Source organism: Lemur catta, chromosome 2, assembly GCF_020740605.2.
Source record: "Lemur catta isolate mLemCat1 chromosome 2, mLemCat1.pri, whole genome shotgun sequence".
NCBI lineage: Eukaryota > Metazoa > Chordata > Mammalia > Primates > Lemuridae > Lemur > Lemur catta.
This window is the reverse complement of record NC_059129.1, coordinates 19,982,398-20,009,448: the sequence shown is the minus strand read 5'-3', so window position 1 is coordinate 20,009,448 and position 27,051 is coordinate 19,982,398. Positions and strand designations below refer to the sequence as shown.

At 55.7% G+C, this 27,051-nt stretch overlaps 1 protein-coding gene across 8 annotated transcripts in view; it reads left to right on the top strand.

Moving 5' to 3' along the window:
• MAD1L1 (mitotic arrest deficient 1 like 1) overlaps positions 1 to 27,051 on the top strand; it is a 361,733-nt gene that overhangs the window by 226,123 nt on the left and 108,559 nt on the right. For 6 of the 8 annotated variants that reach the window (XM_045542991.1, XM_045542990.1, XM_045542992.1 and 3 more), the window contains 2 exons: positions 2,672 to 2,760; positions 13,868 to 13,958. In XM_045542991.1, the coding sequence (XP_045398947.1) occupies positions 2,672 to 2,760; positions 13,868 to 13,958 (180 nt within the window). Of the gene's footprint in view, positions 1 to 2,671; positions 2,761 to 8,350; positions 9,631 to 13,330; positions 13,503 to 13,867; positions 13,959 to 27,051 lie in introns of those variants that run through there. The other 2 variants (XM_045542996.1, XM_045542995.1) reach the window with 2 other exon arrangements.

Sequence of the window (27,051 nt, the reverse complement as noted above, 5' to 3'; positions counted from 1 at the left end):
GAAATATGGGTAATTTTTAGCATAATAAGATATATCTATTTCAACCAAAAGCTGACATGCTGTAAATAAGGAACTATTAGATCCGGTTCTGGGAGCCACAGACAACTTAAGGATGTCCAGTATCACAAGTGTCACCTACTGTCACTCTGGAGATGCTGAGTTAGACAAGGGAGAGAAATCAGAGGTAAAAATCTCGGGAAGGAGGGAAACGGGAAAACTGTCACTCTGCAGCTGGTACCATTGTGTGCCATGAGAATCAACCGAAAATGCTGCCGTCAACCAGAATCGAGGAAAGGGGTGGAAACAAAGTTTTAAAGTCGTATGTACAAAAATAAGTTAGGTAATAGAAGAAAATACCCCCATTGACAGCAGCAACAAAAAGGTAATAAAATAAAATACCCAGGACTAAGGCTTGTAGGCGACAAGCAAAATCTGTGTGAAGAAAATTTTTACAAGCACTTGACGGTCATAAACCACGATGTGCGAATGAGAAGACGTTGTCCCTGACCGGGGGCCTCAGCCTCCACAGGTGCTGATTCTCCCCACGCCAGTCCTTAAATCTAACGCAGTCCCAACCTTTACGTGGAGGCGTTTTTTCTTTTTTTGATAGAGGTGAGTTGTGGACACAGCAGGTACCCGGAAGGTGAGCCGGGGGCAGGCTCTGGCCCCACTGCATAGGCAGTGCCTCTGTCATCATCTGTCATGCAGGCCAGCCATGCTGTGCACGCGCCAGGGCACGGTCAGGACCCACATAGGGTCCGTGAAGAGGGTCCACGCCTCCTCCCTGAGGGGCCGGCCGGGCTCCTGGCTCTTCTGCGTCCGTCCAGATCAGCACACTGTCGTGTGCTCGTTGGCCTGTGCAGGGGCTTGTTAGCTTCCTGTGAATGTGAATGTGCACGTTCCGTTCCCTCTTAGATCTGGTGGCGTTGACTGAGATAATTCTCGATTTGTGGCTTTTGTTAGAAAAGATCTATCCAAGGGTGTTTGCATGCAGGACTTCTTTTGTTTCCTAAATATCCCTGTGGCCAGTGCTGTGTCCGGATGCCAACAGCTGGGCGCCTGTGTTCCTGGTGGTATGCTGCCCCTTGGCAGCTGCGCCTTCCCGGGAAGCCACGCACAGGGAGGGCCGACCTGCCATGTCGCTCCTCACCTTCCGGAGAAATCCGGGATCATTCAGCATCTCTGACCGCCTGTGAGAGAGCCAGAAAACAACCCCTGAGATTTGAGATTTGCGTGATGGAACCTGGAAACCCAAGTCTGTGCAGTAGCAGAGGTCACCCCTGGGCGAGTGTCTTTGGCCTGTGCCACAGAGCTAGTGGAGGCGAGGGCCTGCCTTCCATGTCTCCAGCCCTGGCACTGTGCCTGCCTCTCACATGGCGGTGCCTCTGCCCAGTGCCTGTTCTGGCCAGGCCCCTGGGCACACAGGGGAAGCCAGACAGCAGAGGGCTCTGCACTCCTTTGGGCTTGCGGCCCCGCATGGGAGACGGACCATCCTCAGATCCAGAGGCGCAAGACCCTGGGGCAGTGCCCTGAGGACACTCGATAGGTGCCCTCAGAGCTCACATGGGAGCCCTGGGCCAGCGAAAGACTCAGCATTCCGCTGGGACAGAAGGGAGAGCGTGATCCTCTGGGGTGGGGAGAAGGAAAGGTCGGGCAGAGTGGATGCGCGGGGGCCAGGGCGGGACGGTGTGGGGGATGGGGCAGGACCATTGTCCATCACAGGACCTCAGCTGGCCCTGAGGGCAGTGAATGTCTAGGGGAGTGTGGTGACCCCAGGAGGGTATCAGGGCTGTGCGCTTGTCCAAGGGGCACCTGCTAGATTCTCCCTGTGTTGGCAGGAAGTGGAATCTCAGGATCAGAGAGGTGATGTCATGTCCTGAGTTTGCAAGGACAGCAAGTAGCAGAGAGCATGGAGACACTGGGGTTCCTCCCCCAGTCCTTGCGAATTCTCTGTTCTGTGCTCTGGCCCCTGAAGCCTTGAAGCCTCAGTGGGCACAAGGGCAGGACCTGTGGGCTGGCCTGAGGCCAGCCAGAGCCCAGTCCAAGGACACTGACCCTGAGCTGCAGTGGCGGCTGGGCCTTCTCCATGTTTCTGCCAGGCTGTAGCCACATGTCCCCTGAGAGTGTGCCTGGGTGAAGGGAGGGGACACCAGGGGTGCCGAGAGGCTGCTCTGGGTGAGTATCCAGCACCCAAGCCCGGGCTGGCGCCTGTGTAGCCCGAGCCCATGCAGCCCCCCAGCCGGCGGCCGCCTGCCTGCCATGTCCGTGTCCTCCCTACTTCTCCTCAGGTCTCCCCCACCCAGGTGTCGAGCCAGTTAAGATCCACATTCCCTCCTGGGCCTTGTCGGCATCTCATGCTATTCTGTAGAGAAATTTGAGGTAGCAAAATAAAAATATTGTGGCTGTTAAAGCAACAGCAAGGTAAGGTAATGCTCTCCCCAGTCGTATGTCCCCTTCCCCAGGGACTCCAGTGCCCCAGAGGACGGTGTGGTCTGTTGCTAATCTGCAGACAGAAGCTCCAACACAAAGGAGACTCATGTTTCCACAAGCCAGATGCTCCGTGGCCTGGCAGCGCCAGCCCTGGGTGGGGCACAGACAGGGCCGAGCGGAAGTTCTCGCAGCCTCTGGTGCCCCGAGTCCGACTGACTTCTGGTCCTGTGTTTCCTCGTAGCTGGAGATGGAGCTGAAGATGCTGAAGGCCCAGTCGAGCTCCGCTGAGCAGAGCTTCCTGTTCTCCAAGGAGGAGATGGACACACTCAGGTATGTCCCGGGGAGGAGGGAGCACACCCAGGCCCGCCCTCCAGCAGCCTCTGTCCCCCGCTCTGGAGCTGCGGCCTTGGCACTTTGTTCCCTTTTGTGCTTTGCTACCACTTGGTGCCTGTGGGCGTCTCTTTCCAGCGTTGCCTTCCTGGAAGGCATTTTCTTTTTAATCCCATTTCATCCACTTAGGTTCCTCTCTGCAGAGACCCTTGTCCCCAGCGTGCAGGAGAGAGCAGAGCTCCTGTCCCAGAGCTGCCCGGTGGGACCTGCCTTTTTTTGCCAACAAAGCAGTGACACAAGGCTAGAGGCAGCGGGGGGGTCTGTGGGCTATGGTTTTGGAGAGGGGCCCAGCAAGCGTGTTCAGAAGAGAGTCGCTCACAAAGGCAGTGGCTGGACGAGACCTCTGCCCATGTGTCAGGCGGGACCCGTCAGTCCTTGCCGTGAGGCAGCACTGGCTGAGCAGAGGCCGAGGGCTGGCCTCTTTCCTAGCACTCTTCACGCTTCCCTCTGCCCTGAGCCTTACCAGGCGGCTTCAGTAGGAGACTTCCAGGGGAGGTGTGGGCAGAACTCCTGGCCTCCGGTGCCCAGGTTGGCCCTGCTGCTCCGGCTTGTGATTGGAAGTGACTGTTGGGTAGGTCACACATGTCCTCTGGAAGCTCTTATGGAGGTGGCGGCTGTGGACACAGACTGAGTATGGCAGGGCGGCCTGGCTCTGGGGGCTTCAGTGTAGCAGCCACCCCTCTGCTCTGAGCATCTGCTACGGGCCGGGTGCCGGGTGTCCAGGGTTTCTCCTGGTGGCACAGCAGAGACTAGCCTTGGGGCCCAGACAGCCCCAATGGGCACAGAACAGCCCCAGTAAGGTGTGGAGGTGGAGGGAGAGCAGCTCTCTCAGGCCCGCAGCAGTTTGGCGGGCAGGCTTTCCCAGCAGACCAGGCTGAGCCCTGGCCCAACAAGTGTCCGGCAAGTGGCAGCTCTGGTTTCTTCTAGGTTTGAGATTTTCTCCAAATTGTTTCTCATGCATGGACCCTGGCATTGTAAATAGCCCTCTGGGGGCCCACCGGGTTCTGAGGTGCTCGTGTTGCCTTCGTTCGGTCGTTCAGTTGTTCAGACGCTGCGTGCTGGGGGCACCCTCGGGGAGCACCAAGGCTGCAGAGCGGCGAGCACAGATGCCCGTTCTCTGCCCGCACTCGTTTTACAGTGTGCTGGGGACTGCGTGTGGGATCATGGCTGTGTGGTTACTGGCTGAGGGGTGCACTGCAGAGCCGCGGGAGTGGGTGGTGTCAGGCGTCAGGAGGGGCTCCCCCAGGAAGTGCATCTTGTGTGCCGTCCTTGGGTTGATGGGCAGGTGTGGGAGCCATGTGGGAGGGTGGGCGTGGGAGGATGCCCATGCCATCACAGGGACAGGACGGCAGGGAAGCTGGAGACCAGGCACGGGCCGTGGGGAGGGCTTTAGTGTCTATCCTGCCAGCGTGAGGGGCTCTATGGTGGAGGAGCACATGGCCCGATGTGCAGCTCCAGCATCACTGGCTGCCGGGCTGGCAAGAGGGAAGAGGGACTTGGCAGGGGTGTGCAGCTGTCCCCCAGCCAAGTGCTGGTCAAGCGTTGCTGTGGTCAGCCCCCTGTGGGCTGAAGCTGGCTGTTGCCATGCAGAGAGCAGTAAAGCGTGCCTCCTGCACACACCCCGACGTGCAGGAGCAGCCCCAGTGCCGTGATAAAGACGCTCATGGCACAGAGGGCGGGCTGGGGGCCTCGAGAGCAGGTGGCGTGCGAGTGGGCTTGGAGGAGCGGCACAGGGGGCCGTCTAGCCTGGTAAGAGCCTCGAGACCAAGGCTGGGTGAGCAGCCAGACAGGTCCCGTGTGTGTCTGCTGCCCGGAGCAGGCTGCCTGTTGCTGTCTCTGAGAAGGCATCCAGGGCCTCGGGGGTGCTGGGAGGGGCCCCATGTAGTGGAGTGTTGTGAAGGGCTGGCTGGCTGCGTGGTTGGCACCTGACTCTACATGGTCCTGGATGCCACGGGAGGCAGGTGGCCCTGTGGGAGCCGTGCTGGAGTAGGGTGGTGAAATCTGGGGAGTCAGTAGGTGTGGCCCCCAGGCATCAGGGTGATTGCTGAGGCTGCAGAGAACTGGCTGCCCCCAGCCCAGCACCGAGCTGCAGCTGCCCTCGCAGAGACAGGTGTTGTTCTGCCAGGCCTTTCAGTACCCGGAGTCTCTCGCCTGCCGACGGCGGGAGGAAGGCCGGGCGTGTGCCAGGTTTATGTGGGCTGGCACACTTTAGATTTATTTATTTTTACAATTTAAAAAAAGGCCTTTATCACTGCTATCTTTTATATCCAGATCAAAGTGTCTCATTTGGAGAATGCAGCTGTGGAAAGAAGAGTCTTTGTGGCTAATTAATAGAAATCGGGTCAGCGCCTGTTTAGAAGGCTTTGCCGGGAGGTGCCAGCAGGTCACCCTCAGCTCTAGAGCACTTCGCCTTGCAGGGGGTGGCTGAGAGCCGGGGCTGGTGGCGGGCATCATCCTCGGCTGCCTACCCTTCCAGGTCCCATTTGGGACTCCCCAGCCGGTGCAGCAGAGCATGGTCCAGGTTTGGGAGCCGATGGGTTTGCTGGGAGCCCCGGGCAAGGCCATGGAACCTGCAGTGACAAAGAGCCCAGCTGACCCTACCTTTCGTGAGGGACGCAGTTGGGACCATGGGTGGAAAACGGGGGCTCATGCAGCCCATGCTGACTCATCTGCTTCTTAGGGGGACGAGGTGCTTAGGCTGGACTGAGCGTGCAGGTGATCCCCAGCTGGCCAGGTGTGGCCCAGACTGCCTCACTACGGTCCACGGTCGCAGCGCCTGCCCCCGAGGCCCGGTTCCTCCGCAGCAGGGCTATGCCTCTGGACTTCAGGCCTCCTCCCTTCTGGAGCTTCCCTGCTGTGAACCCCGCCCACGGCAGGCTCATGGCAGACACATGTTAAGTACCCGGAGGGTTGTGTTGTTGGGGTTCAATGCGTCCTGGGGAGACATCTGTGTCTGCAGCTCACTGTTGTATTGGATGAGGGGCCTCATGGCATCTGCTTTGCTTTGCTGGGAAACCCGCTGGGACTACCTCAGGCGTCCCTTCTGGCTGATGGGGCTCAGCAAGCTGCAGACCTCTCCCCTGGGGAGAGCCGTCCCCAGACGGCAGTCAGACCCCTGCATGTCCCAAGCAGGTGCTATAGTGCCTGGGTGGCAGCCCCACGGCGTCTTTGTCTTCCTCACCCCCAGCCTCACCCCCAGCCATTGGAGACAGGGAGAGCACAGGAGCATGAAAGGCTTCCCTCTGGGTGAGCCCCTTTCTCCTTTTACTCTTCTTCCTCCCCCTCCCTACTCCCTCCTTCCCCTCCTCCTCCCCCTTCCCTGTTTCCTCATTCTCCGCTTCCTCCCCTTCCCCCTCCTCCTCCCCACGGCCAGCCAGCCCTTCACAGTGACTATGGGGAGACTAGGGGTGGTTCCCACACACATGCACACACACACACACACGCGTACATACACACATGTATGTGTTTTACTTAGATATGTTACAATATAAAAGGCAGGCAGCTGTATATTCCTTATATATAAATTACATGTATCACATTGCGTGTTTTTCCAATGTGGAGAGCCAGGGAGAGCACTGGTGAAGATTTAAGAGGCAGCAGCTGAAGAGCCCTTTCAACTGGAACAAATCTGAGCTCGCGCTTTTCTGCTGTCAACTAGCAGCTCTGGCAAATCCTAAATGTTGTCTGTGGATTTAGCAACTGGTAGACGTTCAGTGATTCCAGAGACTCGAGTTTCTGTGCCAACGCCTGTTAGTCACACTCCGGGAGCCCCCTCATTTCCCGCCACACTCGCTGCCTTCTGGGTCCTGCGAGTGCCAGCCCAGCCCATGCTGAAGCCCCAGTTCTGGGGGCTGAGGGACACCTTTGTTGCTGGGGGCACTGGAGATATCAGCCCACCTCAGGGGACAGCTTGGTGACTCCCCACCCACCCCTGAGGGTCCCCACTCCTCGGGGGACGGCATGGTGCTCTGTGACCTCCACCCGAGGGTCCCCACTCCTCAGGGGATAGCATGGTGCTGTGTGACCCCCCCACCCACACTCCAGGGACCTGACACCCAGGCCCATGTCCTTTCCACACAGCAGGTGTTGGCTCTTAATGTTCTTTTAAACAAATTAGCTTTCATTGAACAAATCTCTACTACAGTGCTGTACGTCCACTCATGACCCCATGTATATGTGATCAGGAAGACAGTCCCTGCCTGGGAGCGCCCAGGGTGGCTGGTCAGTCGATCTCTGAGAGCTCAGCCTAGACTGCCACTGACGTTCGGCCTTGGAGGCTACAGCTTCCATGTGTCCCGTCCTGTTTAACCCTGCCGACTTCCCCTCTGCCATGGACAGAGTGGGCCTGAGCCGCTGATCCCACTTGAATGGCAGCTGTAGCCAGGGTGAGGCAGCCCTTAAACCCAGGGCTCCTAGGAGGGCGTGGCCCCATGGGTGCTGGGGCATGAGCTACCCAGGCAGGTACCGGGAGTCCAGGGGGAACCTTAGGCACCTCCGTGGCCTGGTACTCCCCCCAGTAGCTCCATCGGGAGGCTGAAACCGTGGTCGGCAAGGCTCTGAGCTCAAGGGCAGTGAGCCCCCTGCCCAGCTGTGGATGCCCCGTCTGTAATGCCGAGACCTCCAAAGCTGCTAGTGGCAATGGCACGTCCCACCTGGCTCCAAGGGTGGAGCTGGTGACCACGTTGGTGGAAGGCAGGCCCGTCCAGCTTTGGTGCGGCAGGCTGGGTCCTCTCGCTGCTACGGGTAGGAGGAGCAGAGCCACTCAGGTCTGGGTCCCCTGCAGGCCACCTGCGTAGCCCAAAGAACCTTCTGCTTCCCACCAGGGTGCGCTTGACCTGGGTCTGCCTCGTGTGCTGTGCTGGGCGCTGGCAGCTTCTCCCTGAGTTCCTGAAAGCTCTGTGCTGTCATTCAGTGGTTACTTCCTCGCTTCTGTTTTCTCTCCTCCTCCTCTCTGAACCTACTATTACTTGGATGTTAGATTTCCCGAATAGTTCTCTCTTTCTCTTTTCAATCTTTTTGATCCTATTTTCCATCTTTTTGTTCTACTTTCTATAATATTTTCTCAACTTTATCAACTTGCTCTTATTGCTGTTATCGTACTTTTAGTTTCCTGAGAGTTTGGGTATTTTTTTTTTTTTGTTCTCTGAATATTCTTTTATATATTAAACATCCCATCAATGTTTTATGAATATAGTATGTTCACTGTTTCTTTGATGTTAATATGGTACTTTTTGAAGTTTTCTTCTCCCTGTATAATCTGTCAGCTTGGTGGTTTGGCCTTTGCTGGCTGTTTCGTTCTGGAGGTTTCCTGAGAGCTGCGTGACCTGCGCACCGTGAGCACCCACAGCTGGTTGGAAGTGCCAGGGCCTGGCGGGCTGTCACTGCAGCTACCCCGCTGGGGCCTGGCCGGGCCAGTCCATAGGAGCCTTTGAGATCAGCGTCTTCTGGCCTTTTCCCTTCGCCTGTTGTGTCTCTGGAGAAGACTCGGGTCTGTAGGGCGTAGGCCTGTCCTGCCAGCTTCAGGGCACCATGTAGGGCACCGTGCTGGCAGCTTAGTGCCACTGTGGGGTCCTCAGTCCCCCTCGAGTTCCTCTCGCAGTGGGCTGGCTCTGCTCTCAGCCTAGAGATCTTCTGTCTTCTCTCTCTAGAGTTCTGCCAAGGTACGGGGTTGACCATGCGGAACACGGGTTCCCAGCCTCCACCCACAGAAGCAGAACAAGGCAGCAGTGCCCCCATCCTCGCCCGCAGCGTCAGCTGGGCAGAGCAGGGAGCTCAGCCCCTGGCCCAGCCTCTGGAAGCAGCCAGCGCTCCGGTTCCCATGCTGGCAGGGCTGGGCGGGAGTGGACCTTCTCCCCGCTCGGCAATGTCAGCAGTGCTGAGCAGGAAGCTGGGCCTCCACCCCACCCCACGTCAGAGAGGCAGAGTGAGATGGGGGCTCTCCTCACCACACCCCTCCGTGTCCCCAGGTCACAGGCCCAGCCGTAAGCTCCCCCTCCGGCCACCACAGCAACAAGGTGATAGGAAGGTCCCATCATTTCCCCATCCTGGTGTCAGTGGGACGTGGGGGCACTGAGCTTGCACCCCACCTGTCTCCACATTGCCAGCATGGTGTCCACAAGGCCACCCAGTAGCAGAACCTCCACCCTGCCCCCTGGGTCTGGCACTCCTAGGTGTACATGTGCCAAACAGCAGGACATCAAAGCGTTATGACCCAGAAACAGATAGAACTGAATGGAGAAATAGACAAATCTACGTTTAGAGTAGAGGACTCTGATTCATCACCCCCAGCAATCGATAGAACGACTAGACCAAGGCAGCGAAGACATGGAACTGAATGTCCCTGTCAGCCCACAGGCCCTGACTGATGCTGTGTAGCGCTCTTCCCAGCCACAGTGCAGCGCTCGCGCCTCCTGGCTGACCTGGGGCATTCGCCAAGACAGACCTCCACAAACTTGAAGGACTCACCTTCACAGCCTGAGTCCTCCGATCAGAATGAACTCAAACTAGCAGCCAGTAACAGAAAAACAGCAGGAAAATCTGCAAACATGTGGAAATTAACCACACTTCTGTGTTGCCTGTGGGCAACACAGGAACGCACCCACCATCAGTCTGCAGTTCAGTGCAAGAGGAATGCCCAGGTCAGGGCAGTAGCTTCCATCTAGGAGCAGGTTGAGAGTGTGCGTGATGTTCCGAGTTCCAAAACAACGAGTAGAGGAAATCCAAGTCTGCATTTGGTTATCTCCACGTGCCTGCGGCTCTAAAGAATGTCAGTAATGAGACACGGACCACCATCCCCCACCAGATGCCAGGGTAATGTGTTGGCCAATGTACACTTAGCATGTGATCCCCACCACAGTCAGATATAAGACATATCCTAGAAGACTGGTTATTTTTTACCTTTTAAATTACTATATAGTAAAATTATATTTTTTTCATGGTGTGAATTCTATGGATTTTAATCACTCCATAATCTGGGTACAAAATAGGTTCAACCCCCAAGTCCGCCCGCTGCTGTCCACATATACTCATACCCCTTGGCAGCCACGGGTCTCCATCCCTAGGGTTTTGTTTATTCCAAGAGTGTTCTATAAATCAAATCCTACAATGTGTGATCTTTTGAGACTGGCTTCTTTCATTCAGCATAATGTCTTTGAGATTCGTCCAAGTTGTTGTGTGCGTAAAAGTCAATTCCTCGCCAGGCGCAATGGCTCCCGCCTGGAATCCAAGCTACTTGGAGGCCAAGGCAAAAGGACTGCTTGAGGCCAGGAGTTCAAGACCAGCCTGGGCAACATAGCACGACCTAATCTCTTAAAAAAAATGAGCCAGTTGTAGTGGTGCGTGCCTGTAGTCCCAGCTACTCGGGGCTGAGATGGGAGGATCTCTTGAGGAGTTCGAGGCTGCAGTGAGCCATGATTGTGCTACTGCACTCAAGCCTGGGTGATAGAGTAAGATTCTGTCTCTTCTTTAAAAAAAAAAGAAAGAAAGAAGAGAGAGAGAGAGAGAGAGAGAGAGAGAGAGAGAGAGAGAGAGGGAAAGAAAGAAAGAAAGAAAGAAGAAAGAAAGAAAGAAAAAAGTCAATTCCTTTTTGATTGCTGTAGCTTTGTAGTAAATTTTGAGATCAGGAAATATGAGTCTCCTAACTTTTTTGTTTTTGTTTTTTCCAAGATTTTGACTCCTCTGATGTCTAAACAATATTACATCTTCCTGTCCTTTAACATGGATGTCTGTATGTTTATTTAGGTTTTCCTTAATTTCTTCTAGCAGTGTTTGGCAGATTTTAGGATACAAATCTTACACCTCCTTGGGTAAATTTAGTCCTAAGTGTTTTGTTCTTTTTGATACTATTTTAAATGGAATTGTTTTCTTATTTTCCTTTTCAGATTGTTCATTCCTAGTATATAGAAATACAACTGATATTTTGCATGCTGATTTTGTATCTTGTGATGTTGCTGAATTTGTTATTGGCTGTAACACATTTTTTGCATATTCTTTAGGGTTTTCTTTATCATGGCATCTGTAAGTAGGGGTATTTTTACTTCTTTTTTTCCAATTTTGATGTTTTTTTCTTTTCTCACCTAATTCCTCTGTCTGTGTTGAATGGAAGTAGCGAATGCCAGCCTTCTCATCTTGTTACTGATCTTAGGGGAAAAGCTTCCAGTCCTTCACCGTTGGTGCTAGCATCAGCTATGGGTTTAATAACCTACAGGTCTCATTTGGCAGCTTCCAGATAAACTGTCTGGGGAAAGTCTTAAGATTCCCAGCCTACATTCTGTCCCTACGTGAAGAATCTCATCCTGAGTTCCTCAAACTGTTGACGGTACTGATTAATATGTAACTTACTGACATTGAAAAGGACACTGACTTGTTTCTGAATCATGAAGTTTTGCTGATTTATTTCTGAATCGTGCAATCTTACTGATTGTCTTGCATATAGAATGTTTTATCCTGTAGCCAGTGTTTGCAACTTCTGTATTGTACCCTCCAACGAAAGAAGGCAACTGTGACGTGTGTTACTGAGCAGTGGGCTCACTGCCTGACTCACGTAGAAGCCAACACTGGGGCACCGGCTTCTGGGGAAAGGGAAAACTCGATTGTGAGTTGGCTGGCAAGGAGGCAGGAGGCAACGCTCAAATCTGCCTCCCTGAGCTAGGGCCTGGGGGCAGGTTTCATAGGCAGAGAGCACCAGTGAGGGAGACAAAAACACAACGGGCATGGCCTGACTGGGTCACAACGCTGCAGCTACTTGGGTGCCACCTGTGGTTGACTTTTCTATTCTGGCCGGCTTGGGTGGTAAATTGGGCTCCGTTTATCTGGGCATGCTCTGGGTATGTGGTATGCAACCCCAGTCCTTTGCTACTAGAAACAACTAGTCATTTTGTTACAAAGTGGAACCAGCTTGGACTGGTTCTGCCATTACCTTTCAACTTGGGACAGACCTTGGAGCTGCCAGCTCTGTTGTGTCTTCCCTGGTGCATCCTCACACTGAGCTTCCAGTAAACCTTTATCAAATTATTTCTGCCTCAACAGCCTTAATGTCGGTTGACAATTTTTTTTGAAAGATGCCCTTTATCATGTTTAGGAAGTTCCTTTCTGTTCCTAGTTTGTTGAGTGTTTATCACGAAAGGGTGATTTGTAAAATGCTTTCTTTGCCTTGGTGGAGAGGATCGTGTGGGCTGTTTTCCTACGTTCTGTTAACTTTGGTGTATTACATAGATTAATTTCATATGTTGAAACAGCCTTGCATTCCTGGCATAAACCCCTTGATCATGATGTATAATACTAACAAGGGCTGGGTTCAGTTTGCTGGTACCTTGGTGAGGATTTTTATATTTACCTTCATAAGGGTCTCTAGTTATCAGGTAGTGTCTTTGTCTGGCCTGAGTCAGCATATGACACTGGTCTCCTACAGTGAATTAAGACATGTTCCCTCCTCGTCAGCTTTTTGGAAGAGTTTGGGAAAGACAGGTGTTAATTCTTCTTTACATGTTTGCTAGAATTCCCTAGTGAGGTCAGCTGACTGGGCTCTTGTCTCTGGTGGGGTTTTGAATACTGACGCAGTCTTGTTTATCATAGGTCTATTTATAATTTCTGTTTCTTCCTGAGTCAGCTTTTGTAGTTTGTGTGTTTATAGGAATTTATTTCATCTAGATTATCCAGTTTTGTGCACAGTTGTTTGTAGTATTCTCTCATAATTCTTGTTATTTCTGTAAAATCAGTAGTAATATACCCTTTTTCATTTCTGAATTTTATAATTTGAGTTATTAGTTGCTCTAGGTAAAGATTTGTCAATTTTGTTGGTCTTTTCAGTATTGTTTTTAGATTCTCTCTCACTTATCTCTGCTCTAATCTTTGTTATTTCCTTCATTTTGGTAGCTTTGAGTTTAATTTGCTCTTCCTTCTCTAGTTTCTTATGGTGCACAAGTGAGTTATTGATTTGGATGTTTTGTTTTTTTGTTTTTTTGGTTTTTTTTTTTGAGACAGAGTCTCACTTTGTTGCTCGGGCTAGAGTGAGTGCCGTGGCATCAGCCTAGCTCACAGCAACCTCAAACTCCTGGGCTTCAGCGATCCTACTGCCTCAGCCTCCCGGGTAGCTGGGACTACAGACATGTGCCACCATGCCCAGCTAATTTTTGCTATATATATTTTAGTTGGCCAGATAATTTCTTTCTATTTTTTTAGTAGAGACGGGGTCTCGCTCTTGCTCAGGCTGGTCTTGAACTCCTGACCTTGAGCGATCCACCCGCTTCGGCCTCTCAGAGTGCTAGGATTACACGCTTGAGCCACTGTGCCTGGCCTAGATGTTTTGTTTTTAATGTAGACATTTACAGGTATAAGTTTTTCCAGGTATTTTATAATCCCCTTGTGATTTCCTCTTTGAGCCACTGGTCATTTAAGAGTGTGCTATTTACCTTCCACATATATGTGAGTTTTCTAGTTTCCTTCTGTTATTGATTTCTAATTTCATTCCACTGAATTAATTCCATTAAATTAATAAATTTAACTTTTTAAGACTTGTAGCTTAACCTCTGGTCTGTTCTGGAGAATATTCCATGTACACCTGGAGAGAGTGTGCATCTGCTGTCGTGTATGCCATGGGGGTCCTGCTGGTTTAGAGTGTTGTCAAGCCCCCTGCTTCCTGCCTGGACTTCTGCCTGGTGCAGTGCACTTTTTTTTATTCCTAGGTAATATTCCACTGTATGGATGTACCATAGTTTTAAAATGTATATGTGGGCTTTTATTATTTTAGTGTTTAATTGACAAGTAAAAATTGGATACATTTATGGTACACAATGTGGTATTTGGAAATATATATACATGGTGGAATGATTTGTTCAAACAAATTAACATATCACCTCACGTGATTTTGTGGTGCGAACACTTAAAATCCATATATTATTATTAACTGCCATCACGGTGATATGCAACAGGCCCCTCGAACACACTCCTGCCCAACTGGACCTCCCTCTGGCCCTGGCAACCACCATCCCCTCTGCTTGTACACGTGGGGCTGCCACGAGGCCTTGTCATGGTCTCACTCTTCTTGCAGGTTAAAGGTCGAGGAGCTGGAGGGGGACCGCAGGCGCCTGGAAGAAGAGAAGAGGGTGCTGGAGGTGCAGCTGGAGAGAGGTGTCCTGCAGGTGAGTGCCGGGGCAGCCCTGGTTGGGTGCGTCCCAGAACCCAGCGACCTGGGAGACATTCCCGCCCACGGGCCTGTGGGGCCGCCTGCCTCCTCTGCCTGGAGTCCACCGTGCTCCGGTGACCTCCCTTCCCTTCTCCCTGCGCTGCCCACAGGTGTCTGATGTGATGGCAGCGGGCTCTTGGGCAGGGAGGCCGGTGGAGCCCACCGTGTGGTTCTAGGTGGTGGTGGTGTGCAGGCCTGTCCCCATCCACCTGCCAGTGTGAAGTTGGACTGCTGTTTGCCGTCTTTTAATTTCACTTTGTTTTTAGTTTTCTTGTCCTGTTCTAAATTGTTCCATGGCAGAGGCTCCCAGGGTTGAGATTACCCAGCTTTTAGACAGGCCATTGATTTTATCTTGGCACCTATTAGAGGCAATGCAAATCTTTTTTATTACAATAGAAGTGACCTCTGGCCTGCAGCTGGACTGTGCTCGGCCTGGAACCTGCTGTCTTGTGGTGTTTCATGTGGGCTGCAGGCCTCGGGTGGGGATTGCTGGGCCGTTGTCAGGCGAGTACCGGCGGCCAGCAGCGGTGCCCTGTCAGGATGTGCAGAGCCCGAACTTCCCAAACCCTGCTGATGGGTGCAGTGCATCCCCCGGGAACCCCGCATCGCAGCTTTCCTGCCTCTGGGCTTCTGGTCCCTCACAAGACGTCCTCGCTTGCTTTTGGAGAGGTGGTTGAGGAGCGAGTGAGACTGGAGGACAGGCGAACGCCAGGCAGGGGCTGCCCGCGGCCAATGTCCTGTGCAGACAGTATGTTCTCAAATCGAGTGCTCCTATGTAGGAGTTGCGGGAACAGGAGATCTGGCAGGAAATGCCAAGGGCTCTCCATGCTCCACCTTGGTTAGCATGAGGCTGGGATTAGCAATGGTTCCTAGGACCCTCCTGCTGAGCTCCTTGGGGCCCTTTGTGGGGTGGGGCCCCTTGTGCAGGGGTGTGTCCTGGAGCTGCTCAGAGCTGAGGGGCTGGGCTAGCCGCCTGGAGTGCGAGTGCCCACAGCTTGCCCAGCGGGAGAGTGTAGGGCTGGGCCTGTGGTCTGGGGGGGCAGATGTTTGTGCTGTGATGTGATGATGAGTCCAGCCCAGGATTCACGGAACCGACCACCACCCTGGGCTAGGCTAACTGGGCATGGGAGAAACAAGCCTGGAGGAGTGAGGTGGGGGAGCAGCTGTAGGTTGGGCCTCTGGGCGTGGATGCTTCCAGACAGCCCTGCGCTGAGCCCGGGGATGGGGAGGCTGCACAGCCCCTGTGCGTGGCTCAGGTTGCCCCTTGGCACTGGACCCACAGGGCTGCATGACTTGCTCTCACGTGCTTCAGCCAGGATCGCTGGGGCCTGTAAGCAGCAGGAAGCTCCGACTGCTGCATCCCAAGCCCCCAGCTGCCGCCTGCACCCACCAGCACTGCAGGTCCAGCTTGAATCCAGAAGGCTCTTTGGGCCATTTCTGCCCTGAAAATGGGCCTCGTTCCAGGAAGGTCAGCATGATGGAGGGAGCCTGGGGCGGCCTGAACCTGGCTTCCCTCATTAGCCATCTCTGGGGGTGAGGACCACGAGCTGGCTCTGTGCCACACCCAGGCCCACTACTTCCTCCTGAGATGGGCAGCGCAGCCCCGATTAACTGGCCAGGAAACTTCCACTCAGAGGTCAGTAATGTGGTCCAGGGCACCTGGCCGGAGAGCAGAGCTGGGATTTGAACCCAGGTGTGTCATCACTCGAGCCTGTTTCTCCCCCTGTACTCCTGGTCTGCTCTTCCTCCCTCTTCCTCCTAGGCCTCTGTGAGAACAGCTCATGGGGTGACAGACCTGGGCTCTGAGCACACCCGCGTGTGGCCACGGGCCCACCTCCTAGGCCGGCTGGGCAGCAGTGGGCCCGCCCCCACACGGGAGCTGCTCTGGGTGATCCCAGCGGCAACTGTGTCTGGGGCAGCAGAGGTTTGCACCCCAAAGGCTGAGCTGGCTGTTCCAGGTGGTGCTGGTCACCCCATCATAAGGGACTGTTTCTGTCCGGCCCCTGCACTGGAGCTTGTACCCCAGTTCTCCATTCACTCCGTGTGCGAAGGCCTGTGACTGACACCGGGGGCTGAGCGTCGATGATGTGGGAAGGCAGGCGGGTCCCACCGCGCAGAAGGGGACAAAGGCCAGGACACAGCATAACTGGCAGAATGGAGGAGCCAGAGCCCAGGTGGTGTTTGAAACGGGTCTGAAGGCAGTTTAAACACGAGGAATCAGAGTGCCGCCAGCCAGCCCGCCCGCGTCCGAGCCCGCTGCTCTCAGCAGGATCCTGTCTCTGCCTCTGCCAGGTGTAGTGTTGGGTGTGTTGGTTTTTCCATCTGAGCCCCCAGAACCCCCTTGATGAAATTGGGGTGCAGATGCCCCTATGGGCATTGTTGGGGATCAAATGTTCACGTCTGTCTGGAGGCTCTTCCCGCCTTTTCCATCATAGAGGGCAAAGCCCACCCTCACCACCCCAGTGCCTGCTCAGGAGGGGTCGACAGTGTGAGGCTGTCCTGGTCACGCTGGACCTTCAGAGCCTCCCCAGGGGACCATTCCCGAAGCCCCGCGCTTCTGCCTAGCTCCAGACGGGCCAGGGCCGCGCAACTGGGCGGCTCTGAGGAGGCCTGAGGGCATTTGGTCACCGAGCGGTGCTGGTGGCGCTGCGGGAGTGTCCCTATGCAAATGTCCTCTCACTGCCTCCCTGCTCACTCTTCCTCTGCGGGGGGAGAGTCTTCAAGTTGAGCCGCTTCAAGAAAGATTGATTAAAATCAGCTGTAGTTTGACTTAATTGGGAACATATGCTTGGAGAGGGGCTCGACTAGTTAGAACTTTTTGTAATTAGTTCACAGCTGGCTGGTGAGGAAACAGAACTCCAGTTACCGCTTAGGGCTGGGGGGGCGGTATGTGTGTGCGTGTTCGCATGCGGTACCTGGCTGGGGGACAGGCCTGGGAAGCCGTCTCGCCGGCCTCAGTGGGAGGCTCCCTGTGTGGCCCCCACTGTGACGCTGTGTTTTCTGGGTCTCCCTGAGGGTCCTGGGCTGTTTGCACCTGGGGGGGACCTGCATGCATTCCTCACATTGTTGGGGGGTAGGAAGTGGCAGTCAGGGCCTGCCTGCATAGCGGGACCTCTCACCCAGCTGGTCAGGTGGGCGGGGGAGCTCGGAGCCCTCCACTGAGGTTGTCCCAGCCACAGAACAATCTCCCAGAGATGGGGAAACAGGCCCGCAGTTAGCCTGCATTCGAGGGCAAGCTCACATGCTCCGTGCTCTAGAGACACAACGGCTCAGTGAAGACGGAGATTGGGCACACCCCGTGGGACTCCAGATCCGGCAGCAGAGGGAGTTCCGCGGCTGTTGGCACAGCTGCAGGAGTCGAGGCAGGTGGCAGGCACAGTCCCTGTCCCTGGCTGCAACCCATGGCCCCCACCCCCACCCTGCCCCAGGCACCCTCCACTGGCCTAGAACCACAAGCCACAGAGTGGTGAAGCACCAGCAAAGGGGCCTTACGCTGTTTGTCCCCACAGGCCTCCTATGGCCCCTCACGGTGGGCCTGGGCCTTGTGGGCTAAGACTCCAGAGCCTGGCTGGGCCATGGCTCTGTCTCTCCCAGCTGCCACCCTGGTCTCCGTGCCTTCCCAAAGGCCATCTTTAGGAGGCCTAGAACCGCAGGTGGCTGTTCCTAGGACACACACCTGGTGAGCCTCATCCATGCTCACCCATGCTACTACCTGTTGTGACACCATCGTTCTCACTGCCTTACCCTGTGAAAAGGTACAGGGCTTTCCACATTTGTGGTTCTGATGGACCTAATCTGGGGACTGTGAGGGCACGAAAGAAAGGCCAGACGCACAGCGAGGCCAGTCTGTTAGTCTGACCACTGGACACTGGCCTTGTGGGGTGGGCCGCATCTCCACATGATGGTGCCCGCCGGGTAATGAGGAGTGGCCAGGTTCTGGTGTCCTGTCGGGTCCCCTGTATACTGGGTAGTGATGGCGGAGCCAGCATTCAAACTCAGTCCTGTTGGATTTTTCATGACATTTTATTATGAACATTTTTCAAACATACAGCAAAGTTGAAAGAATCTTACGTGACCCCCACTTACTCAGCACCCAGACTCCGCCACGATGTCTCACTGTGGTGTCTCCTGGCTTGTCTGTCCACCCCTCTTCCGTCCACCAGGGCATTTTATTTTTTTGATGGCATTTTAAAGTAAATTGCAAACATCTGTATACTTTTCTCTAACTACTTCAGCGTGCGTGTAATTAAGTGGAATTCATCTCGGGGGTTTGGAGCCCTGCTCCAGCGTTTCTCAGCGTGGCCTAATCACGGTGCCTACTCTGGCAGGCTGGTGGCCCTGCCCCGCTTCCCTGCCTGCCCTCCAGAGCCAGGCCCCGAGCGACCGCCCGTGCACTGCCGCCTCCGTGGGCACCCCCAGGCCCAGCCTCCTTGCTCCTCCCCACCAGGGGCCTCGAAGCCCACCCAACTGCTGCTCAGGAAAGAGACCAGAGGAACAGCCCAGTGACATTTAAAATAAGTGCATCTTTTTTGGAAATGGAGTGGGTAGAAAATTGCCCGTTCCCAGTGAGCGGAAAGCTCATGGTGCCTGGAGACTGTCCCTGCTCCTGTCTGCGTCACCAGGCAGGCAGCACTGTCTGATCACAGCTCGGCTGGTCTCGGCTGCCTCCTCACTTCATCCCCAGCACGGGGGTGGGATAACCCTCACCCCTCTTCAGACCTCCTTGCTCTCTCTCCCGTGGCGGCCACCTACCTAGTTCCCAAGATCCCCCGGGACCTGAGTCCACCTTCCTTGCAGCCCGGGAGCCACCCAGAGCCACGGCCCCTCCTGGAGCCCGGCTGGTCCGCTCGCACGGGTGTGCCATTGGCCTGTGCCTGCCTCTGTCCCGGCTGCCCCACCCCACCGAACCTTTCTCGCTGCGGCTTCAGCCGGACTCTTCTCGGAAGCCCTGGCACCTCTGGTTGTCACGCTCTGGTGCCCAGCTCTTGGGCACATTCTTCCCCGCCTGGCCAGCTGGTTCTTGCTGTGCCCCACACTGCCAGCTTGCCCCGCCTACTGTGGTGTCTCCGCGGTCTGCCTGGCCCAGCCAGGCGTCACTCCTCTCTGTGCCTTTGCTGGTCCCTGTGTGAGGCCCAACCCAGCACCCACCCCGCCCCGCCCCGCCCTGCCCTGCACTGCACCTCTGTTTTTGGGTCTGTGAGGAGTGAGCATGCCTGGCCCGCTGACAGCCGAGCCCATGGAGCGGGGATGCCTGGACGTGGCATACCTGGACGTGGCAAGGGCTCTGGGGGTGGCCTGGGAGTGTCGGCCCTGGGGAGTCACTCCACCTCGGAGCCTCAGTGCCCTCATGTGAAAGACGAGGGTGATGCGACCTGCCTCCTGGGGCTTGTATGTGTAACGTGTGGTTAATTCCTCCCATGTGGTGACTTCTTTGAACTCAGCAGTTATTTTTTTTTTCTAACATGAGTCTTACTCTCCCTCCCCTTTTAACTCCAATGATAGCTTATTTTGAAACGATTCTGCACTGTGCCTTTTCCACCAAAAGCATTTTGGGGGGTCTTTTTGCGCCATGCCAGGGGCTTCATTGGCAGACGGGCTGTGTAACCTGTGACCAGGTCACAGATAGGTCTGCGGGAGCGGCCCCCAGGTCCACGTTTCCAGTGTGTAGGATAAATTTCCAGGGGAGAGGGACAGGACCCAAGGGTGTCTGCTTCTGTTTTAGTAGATGGCCCCAAATGGCCCTTCACAGAGCTGGACCAGTTGGAACCTCGAGCAGTGCACAGGACCTTCATGCCAGCAACACACTGGTGTGGTTCCCACAGCCTCGCCACGGAGTGTGCCCTCAGATTCTTAGAATGTTTTCCTAGTCTGAAAAGTAAAAAGGCATATCTCAGTGTAGTTTTAGCCTTCATTCCTTGTACTGGCTATGAGAGAGAGGATTTTTAGTGTGTTTATGTGTGTTCATGTCCCTTGATCCATTTTTCAAGTGGCTTGTTGGTCCTTTTTTCCTGCTGATTTCTGGGAGCTCTTTGCATATGAAGGAATTTAAATCTTTTGTTATAGATTTTAAGTATGCTCTCCCAATTTGTCATTAGTTCTTTGACTTTGCTTCATATATGTTTTTTAACCAAGCAGAAGGTTTTGGTTTTTAAATGTCTATGTAGCTGCATTTATCCACCTTTCCTGGGCTTGGGTCCTGTGTGGACCTTTCTCATGTCATAAGAGAATTCTCTTATTTCTTCTAGTTTTCTTACGGCTTTTACATTTAAGTCTTTGGTTTGGATTCAGTTTTGGTTTTGTTTTTTATGAGGTATGAAGCATGGATTCAACCAATTTTATTTTTAAAGACGGCTCTACCCAGTAACCCCAAACCCACTGGTTGCAAACCTGTCCCTCCCTCTCGAGCACGCTGTGGGTAGGCCTGTGCTGCTCTGTCTTTGCTCTCTCAGTGCACGTGTCAGGATCAGTTCCAGACGGTTCTGGTTATTGATGCTTTTAGGTTTCTGTCTGCGCCCCCATGAGTCTGGGCTGTCAGAATGTTCCTGGCAGCTCCTGTTTATTTTTCATAGGGACTTAGCGCTTCCAGTTCTTCCACTGACCCTGTCAGCTTAGAATTTTTACTAGGACCTCGTGAGGTTTGCACGCAGACTTTGGAAATTGTGCGTCTATGGGAGCTGACTCTTATTCAAGAGCACCGGTATGTCTCTCCGTTTGTCGAGGTCCTCCTTTGTGTTCCCATGCAACGTTTTATAGATGTATTTTTAATCTTGCACATTTCTTGTTGAGTTTACTGCTAGGCATTGAGCCTTCTCAGTTTTTATTGCCAGTGGGTCTCGCCCTGTTACTTCTCCTTCCGGAGGGTGCTGCCGCATGTAGACTGGGTTCCTTTACGGGGGCTGTGTACGTGCCTGCCAGTCTGTAGGAGCACGAGGCACACGCTGCGAATCCCACTCTGCCCTGCCAGGCCTCAGGCCCTGCACCCCGGGGCTGGTGAGTCCTGGGCCCTGCTGCCCAGGCCCGAGTGTGGTAAGTAAAATAAGACACTTAATGACAAGGAAGAAGCCCAGCCCCACCGAGGCGGCATGCCGGCTGCTCATGTTTATTAACGCCGAGGACTAAAAACAGCCGCCTGCTGATGTGCATTTGTGTGGTGAAATTTCCACTGGCACTGATTTCTTTTGATTTTTTTATGAGAAGAATGATGCACCCTGAATATTAAGCCCCTTCTCCTGCCCAGGTTTCACTTTCCTGGGAGCTCAGTCCCTCGGGCCACCAGCCCCTGGGGCACCAACTTCCACGGTCTTTGTGTTGGCTGGATCCCGTGCCCCCTGGCGTCGTCACAGTCCCGCCTGGCCCGGGTTGTAGGGTCCTCAGCCCCCAGGTTGCCGGGCAGGCCCCTCCCTCACAGACTGGCAGGCTGGAGAGGAGACGGGCGGTGCCCCGACAAGGGCACACAGTGCCTGCGGGTCCCACCGTGTGGCAGCTTGGTGTCTTCACGTTGGGACCACCAGGAGACCCAGGGCCAGCCTGCTTCACTGCCAGCCACACGCAAGACCCAGAAGGCATGTGACACGGTGAATGGTGCAGCCAGGCACGTTCCCCGTCCCAGTGGCCTGGACACCCCCATCGCTCCGTGCTGCCTAAGGTCTCCAGCCCTGGTGTCCTCCCCTCTCTTTCTTCATCTCCATGTGATCCTTGCGAAGTTTTTAGGTGAAAAAGTTAAGAGCTCAACACATGTAAACCTAGAAATTACGCATGATGAAAAATCATATGTAATTAGGATTAGGCAGGTTGAATTGTTTCAGAGTGGCTGCCTGGACTGGACTCCATGCAGAACGCCCCTCACTAGCGAGGGCTCAGGGGTGGTGCCCCAGCCACTGAGCTGCCGTCCTCGAGGGCATCGCCCCCAGCCCCAGCTTTCCCGGGTGGGCAGTGTTGGAGGGGCAGCACAGAGGACAGGTTCTGCCCAGTGGATGCCAGTTGACACCCTCAGCACTGGGACAGCTGTGCCTATGACCCTTGCCCCTGACCACAGCAGTAGAAAAACAAGCAGCTTTGCTTAGCAGCTCCTGGGACGACTCAGAGACCCCTGACAAGGGGGAGTGAAGCTCCGCATCAGCACGAGGCGTCCAAACGAGGCGCGGTGCTCACACTTCCCCCAGGCCCCGAGCCCACCAGCCGATCTGCAGCTGCCGCCTGGTTCCCTGAGGCTCTTGCCAGCTCCTGCCGAGGGGTCAGGCCGGTGGTTTAGGGAGAGACAACTCCCTGACTCCCAAGGCTGCCCTGGGTCACTCACTGGGCAGGCCAGAGAGCAGCCTCCGGGCTGCGTCCAGCCAAACCCAAACACAGGGACATGTCCCTCCTCCTGCTCCTCCTCCGCGGTCTCCTCCTGAGATACATTGGCCTTGGTGACCAGGATGGTAGCTGGCGGGTGCCCTGTGTGCCTTTTTGGGTGCACTAACTGCTGGTGTGATGGAAGCTTAGGGAGAAGCCACGTCTGCAGATGGGGCTAGGGGCTGACCTGGGACCCCTCACGGTTGTCACTGGGCTCTGGCTCTGGCTTCCCCCTCACCCACGTTGGCTGCCCCCACCCAGAGTTTTCCAAGGGCCTGCCAGAGCAACCCTACCTTGAGGGGCCTGCAGGTAGCCCCGGGGGCCACAGAGGGCCTCGGTCCTGCGGAGGAAGCAGAGCCGTGGTGGGGCCGGAGGCGCTGAGGGGCCCTGGGCAGGGTCAGATCTGGGGCATCGGAACTATCCCCAGCCCAATGACTGCCGTTCCGCTCTTGCTGACAGATTATTTTTTTCACCCTTTCCCTCCAAATTGTTTACAAGCCACTCTCAGCACCAGATCACCTTCTGAAGGACTCTGGTGACACCAGCATCGCATAGTTGGCTTTGCTGAGTCCTTCCTCTGCCAACGTGTCAGACGGCGTGAGTCCCCACCCGTGCAGGCAGTGCCCTGCAAAGTGGACTGTGGGCCGATGGCCGCTGTCACCACTGGCCAGGCCTGCTGTCCAATGAAAGGTTGTCCTCCTCACCTCTGGCTGACACGAGACTGAGGTTGAGGTCCTCAGGGCTCTGCCAGGTCCCTTGCATTTGCCACCTGGGCATGTACACCTGCATGGCGGCGGGACCTTGGTGTGTCCATGCAGAAACTACCCAGTAGTCTCTGCTAGACCCCAAGGTCAGACGTGCCCAGGGACCAGCCGCTGAACGTCTTGATCTTCCACCTACCTGTCCCTGAGCTACCCCTTGGACTGAAGCCGTGGCGTGCACTTCAGTAGGAAACCAAATTCACAGGGCGGTGGGTGGCATCTACTTTCAGGTGACCAGCTGTTGTGGGCAAGAAGGGGCGCTGGGCCAGCAACGGGGAGCCTGGTCCTGGCGGCTCCTCTGGTTCTGTGCAGCCGACCGCCCTGTGTCAGCCTCTCAGAGGCCCGGGCTGCTCCCCTAGGAAATGGGGACTGTGGCTGCCCTGCTTGCAGGTGCCTGCAGTGACAGTCCCCATGTGGCTCTTAGCCCAGCTCGAAGCGCGATGCTTGTGTCCTAGATGGGTACTGCCTCTGTCTCGGGGTCTCAGGCCTCCTGGGCTTGGCCAGCTCTGATACTCTCTTGGTTCCTGAGCCTCTTTGGAGGGTGCACAGATCAGACCCAGCTCTTTGTTTAATGAGGGAGGACAAAGGGAATGCAGGTGAGCTCAGGTACTCAGGAAATTGGGGGAAGACGAAAGTGTGAAATGGATGAGAGGGGTCCTTCCTGGGGCAGCGAGAGCTTTGTCCAGGACAGGCCCTGGCCATGGTTGCCCCGGGGGCTGGGGAATAGGTGTGTCCCCCTGCACCCACCTGCCACATCTCTGCTTCCTGGGACCCCCGCCATGATCTGGGGAAGAGGAGGTTCTTTGCCGTCTCTCTCTCAGGGCATTAGGTTTGCACCTGGTGCTTTCCTGTGGCCCAGACTGCCAGACACCCCCTGGTTCTCAGAGATGTCTCAGGTCCTCAGGTGAATTGAAGATGGACTGAGGACCGGAGGGACGTAGCAACCTGGGCACATCTGGCAAGGGGAAGAGAGCCGCGTCTTTGGGTTTTGCTCTGACAGTCACCACCATAGGCAATAATGGCACACCCAGCAAAACTGCTCATAATTTAAGACCATTTTCACATGTATTATTAACTCATTTGGTCTTTCCAAGGATTGGTAGCGTCCCATTTTACAGATGACCAAACTGAGGCTCAGAGAGAAAGTGACTCGTTCAAGTCTCAAAAGTAGCACATTGGTACGTGTTTAGAGCAGCAGAATGCCAGCTCCAAGGCCACACCCTGGGCCCTACCTAGGCCTCCAGGAGCGGGGTCCAGGCAGTATGGCTGAGGCTGAGCCAGGCTGGGCCTCTGCTTCAGAGCCAAGCAAGCCCCATGTGACGTCCTGGGATGGCAGCCGTCTGTCCTTCCTCCCAGGTTGTGTGTGGGAGGGGCGTCCCACTGTGACGCCGCCTACGGTGGGGAAGCTGTTGCTGTGGGTCCTGCAGATGCTGTCAGGATGGTGACCCTCCCTCCCCCTGAAGTCTGGGAGGTCTGGAGTTAGCTCTGAACCCATTCTCAGCTCTGCCAAATCTGAAGGAGACCCTCTGTCCCTGCCTGTTGACTAGTGGAGAGTTGCTGGCACCAGGCTCCTGCCTTTTCCTCGGGGACCCTCACTTGCTGCTGAGGCGCGCTCAGACCAGGCCTGGGGGTTGCCCGAGAGCCTGAGCTGGAGGCGGGACCTGGCTGGGCGAAGCCTTTCCTAGGCTGTCGCAGGAGGCCTGGTGGTCGGGGTCCTGGCTGGGCAGCCCTCCTCCGGCCCCTGCCCGGGTCCCCGCACAGGTCATCATTGGACAAATATGGCCTGTTTCACGTTCCGTCCTGCCTGGCCGTGGGGAGCTGCAGAGACTGTTGGGGGTCTCGTGGGAAGAGCCTCTAGGCTCCGTCAGGCTCTGGCCGGCAGGGGCCCTGGGCTCAGCCTCCGGGCAGGGTGCCACGCATGGAGCGCAGCGCAGAGGGGCCAGGCTTTGTCCAGGCCTCGCAGCGTGTTGGGAGGTGGCACACTGTGAGCTAGGTTGTGGGGCTCCGGCCATGTTGCCATCGGCCTCTCCCACCTGTGGGCAACATAGACTAGGGGCACTCAAGGCCTGGGGCACCTGTTTCCCCCTTAGGGAAACATTTGGTGACAAGAGGCAGGTCCCAGGGGGCTCTTCCTCCCTGTCTTCGCCCTTCGGTGACCAGCACAGGCTGTGTGGGCCTTGGCTAATGGGACTGTGGGCGAGGAGGTGGGCCAGCCCCAGGAGCCCCCACCCTCCCCTCATGGCTACTCCAAGCTGCCCCGTCCCTGTGCATTCCGCCTGCCTGGGGGGAGGCCAGACGTGTCCCAAATGCCCTCTCAGCCACACGCGTGTACCCCAGGCCCCTGTCGCCAGCACCCTGCAGAATGTAGGAAACTGAGGCTTGGGGTGCCTGAGGGCTTGCCCAAGGTCATGTTGCTGCTGAGGAGATGTCACCTGGCCTGGGCTTGTCGCGGAGGCAGATTCTGCAGGCCGGGCCATGTGTTGCATCAGTGGCCAGGAGGCCGGGAGGGCTGGGGTCCGGCTCCGCCCTGCCCCAAGCCCAGCGGGCCCCCAGGACTGCCTCCCTCCTCCTCCCAAGCTGCGTTGCTTTTAGCCAGAAGAGGCACTGATTTGGCTGTGGGGCCGGGTGAACCATAAATATGCATGAGGGCTGGCGATTATTTAACTGCGCTTTCCATTCCCCTCGCGTGGCTGCCTCTTTCCAGCTCTTTCTCCTCTCTCGGCATGCGAGTCAGGCACAGGCTGGCAGCCGGCCCTCCCTCCCCAGGGGCAGCCAGGCCTGGGAGCAACCACCTCCCTGGCAGGGCTCTCGGGGAGGATAGCAGGCATGGGTACCGAGGCAGGCCCAAGCACAGGCTGGTGCAGGGGCTCGAGGGGTGACGGGGTCTGAAGGAAGTTCCTTAGAGACCAAGCTTGCCACTCTTACTCTTCCAAAGATGGGAAACTGAGGCCCAGAGGGGACAGGAGGCCTGGTCAAGCTCACCAGCAAGCCAGGGGCAGACCTTACTGTTGGGGCAGAATGAAGCCCATGCCAGTCCCTGCCCAGCCACTTCCCCACAGGGCTCAGGATGCGAGAGGTCGGTTCCCTGAATGCAGAGGGAGATGGCCCGTCTCAGCCTGCCCAGAACTGGAACAACAGGTGGAAATCCAAGGACAGGGAGGAGGCAGGAGAAAGCCTCAGGCCTCCCCGGGGGCAGGGACGGGTGGGCTGCAGGGGTTCAGTCCCTGGGAGTTCACACAGAGACCTTGGAGGAGCCTTGCTCTCTCTGGACCGCTCAGCTCCCAGAGACACGTGGTCAACGCCCCCTGAGCCCCGCGCAGGCCCCTCAGTGACTGCTGTCTGCCGGGGCTCTGCTTTCTCTGTAGCTCCAGGCCCAGCCCCAAAGAGAGCTTGGACGGTGGACCTGGGAGTGGCTGGGGACTTGGAGACTGCCCTGTCCACCCAGCACTTTCCTGCCGGTGCCCCGCGCCCGCCGGCTACCCTCAAAGAACAGGAAGCGGCAGGTAGCCTGCTCGCTTGGCAAGTGAAAGATTTCTGTTTAGTCAATAATTGCACCATCGCATCAAAGGAAGGTTCAAAACTTTTCCTTTTGAGATTCTTGTCAGTGTCTCCACAGTTTTCTCAGCTGCGAATCAAACAAGGCAACAAATTTTAGCAGAAGATTATAGCCATTTTTCCCCTTTCTTCCTCAAAGCTGTCATCTAGCAGCAGATTTCAGCAGAGTTGTTCGATCTCTCCCATCTGCTTGTCTTGAGCGGCGCCAGCCCCCCGACGGCGCTGCTTCATGTTGGCATAAACACCGCTCCGCGCCGCGGCAGGCGGGGTGTGTGGGGGCTGGGCATGGGAGGGGCAGGGCGGGTGTCTCTCTCCTTGAGCTATCGCGCAGCGGGGCAGCGGTGGGCGTCCTCGAAGAGAGCCCCCTGAGCAGGTGGACAGACGCAGTCTCTGGGGAAG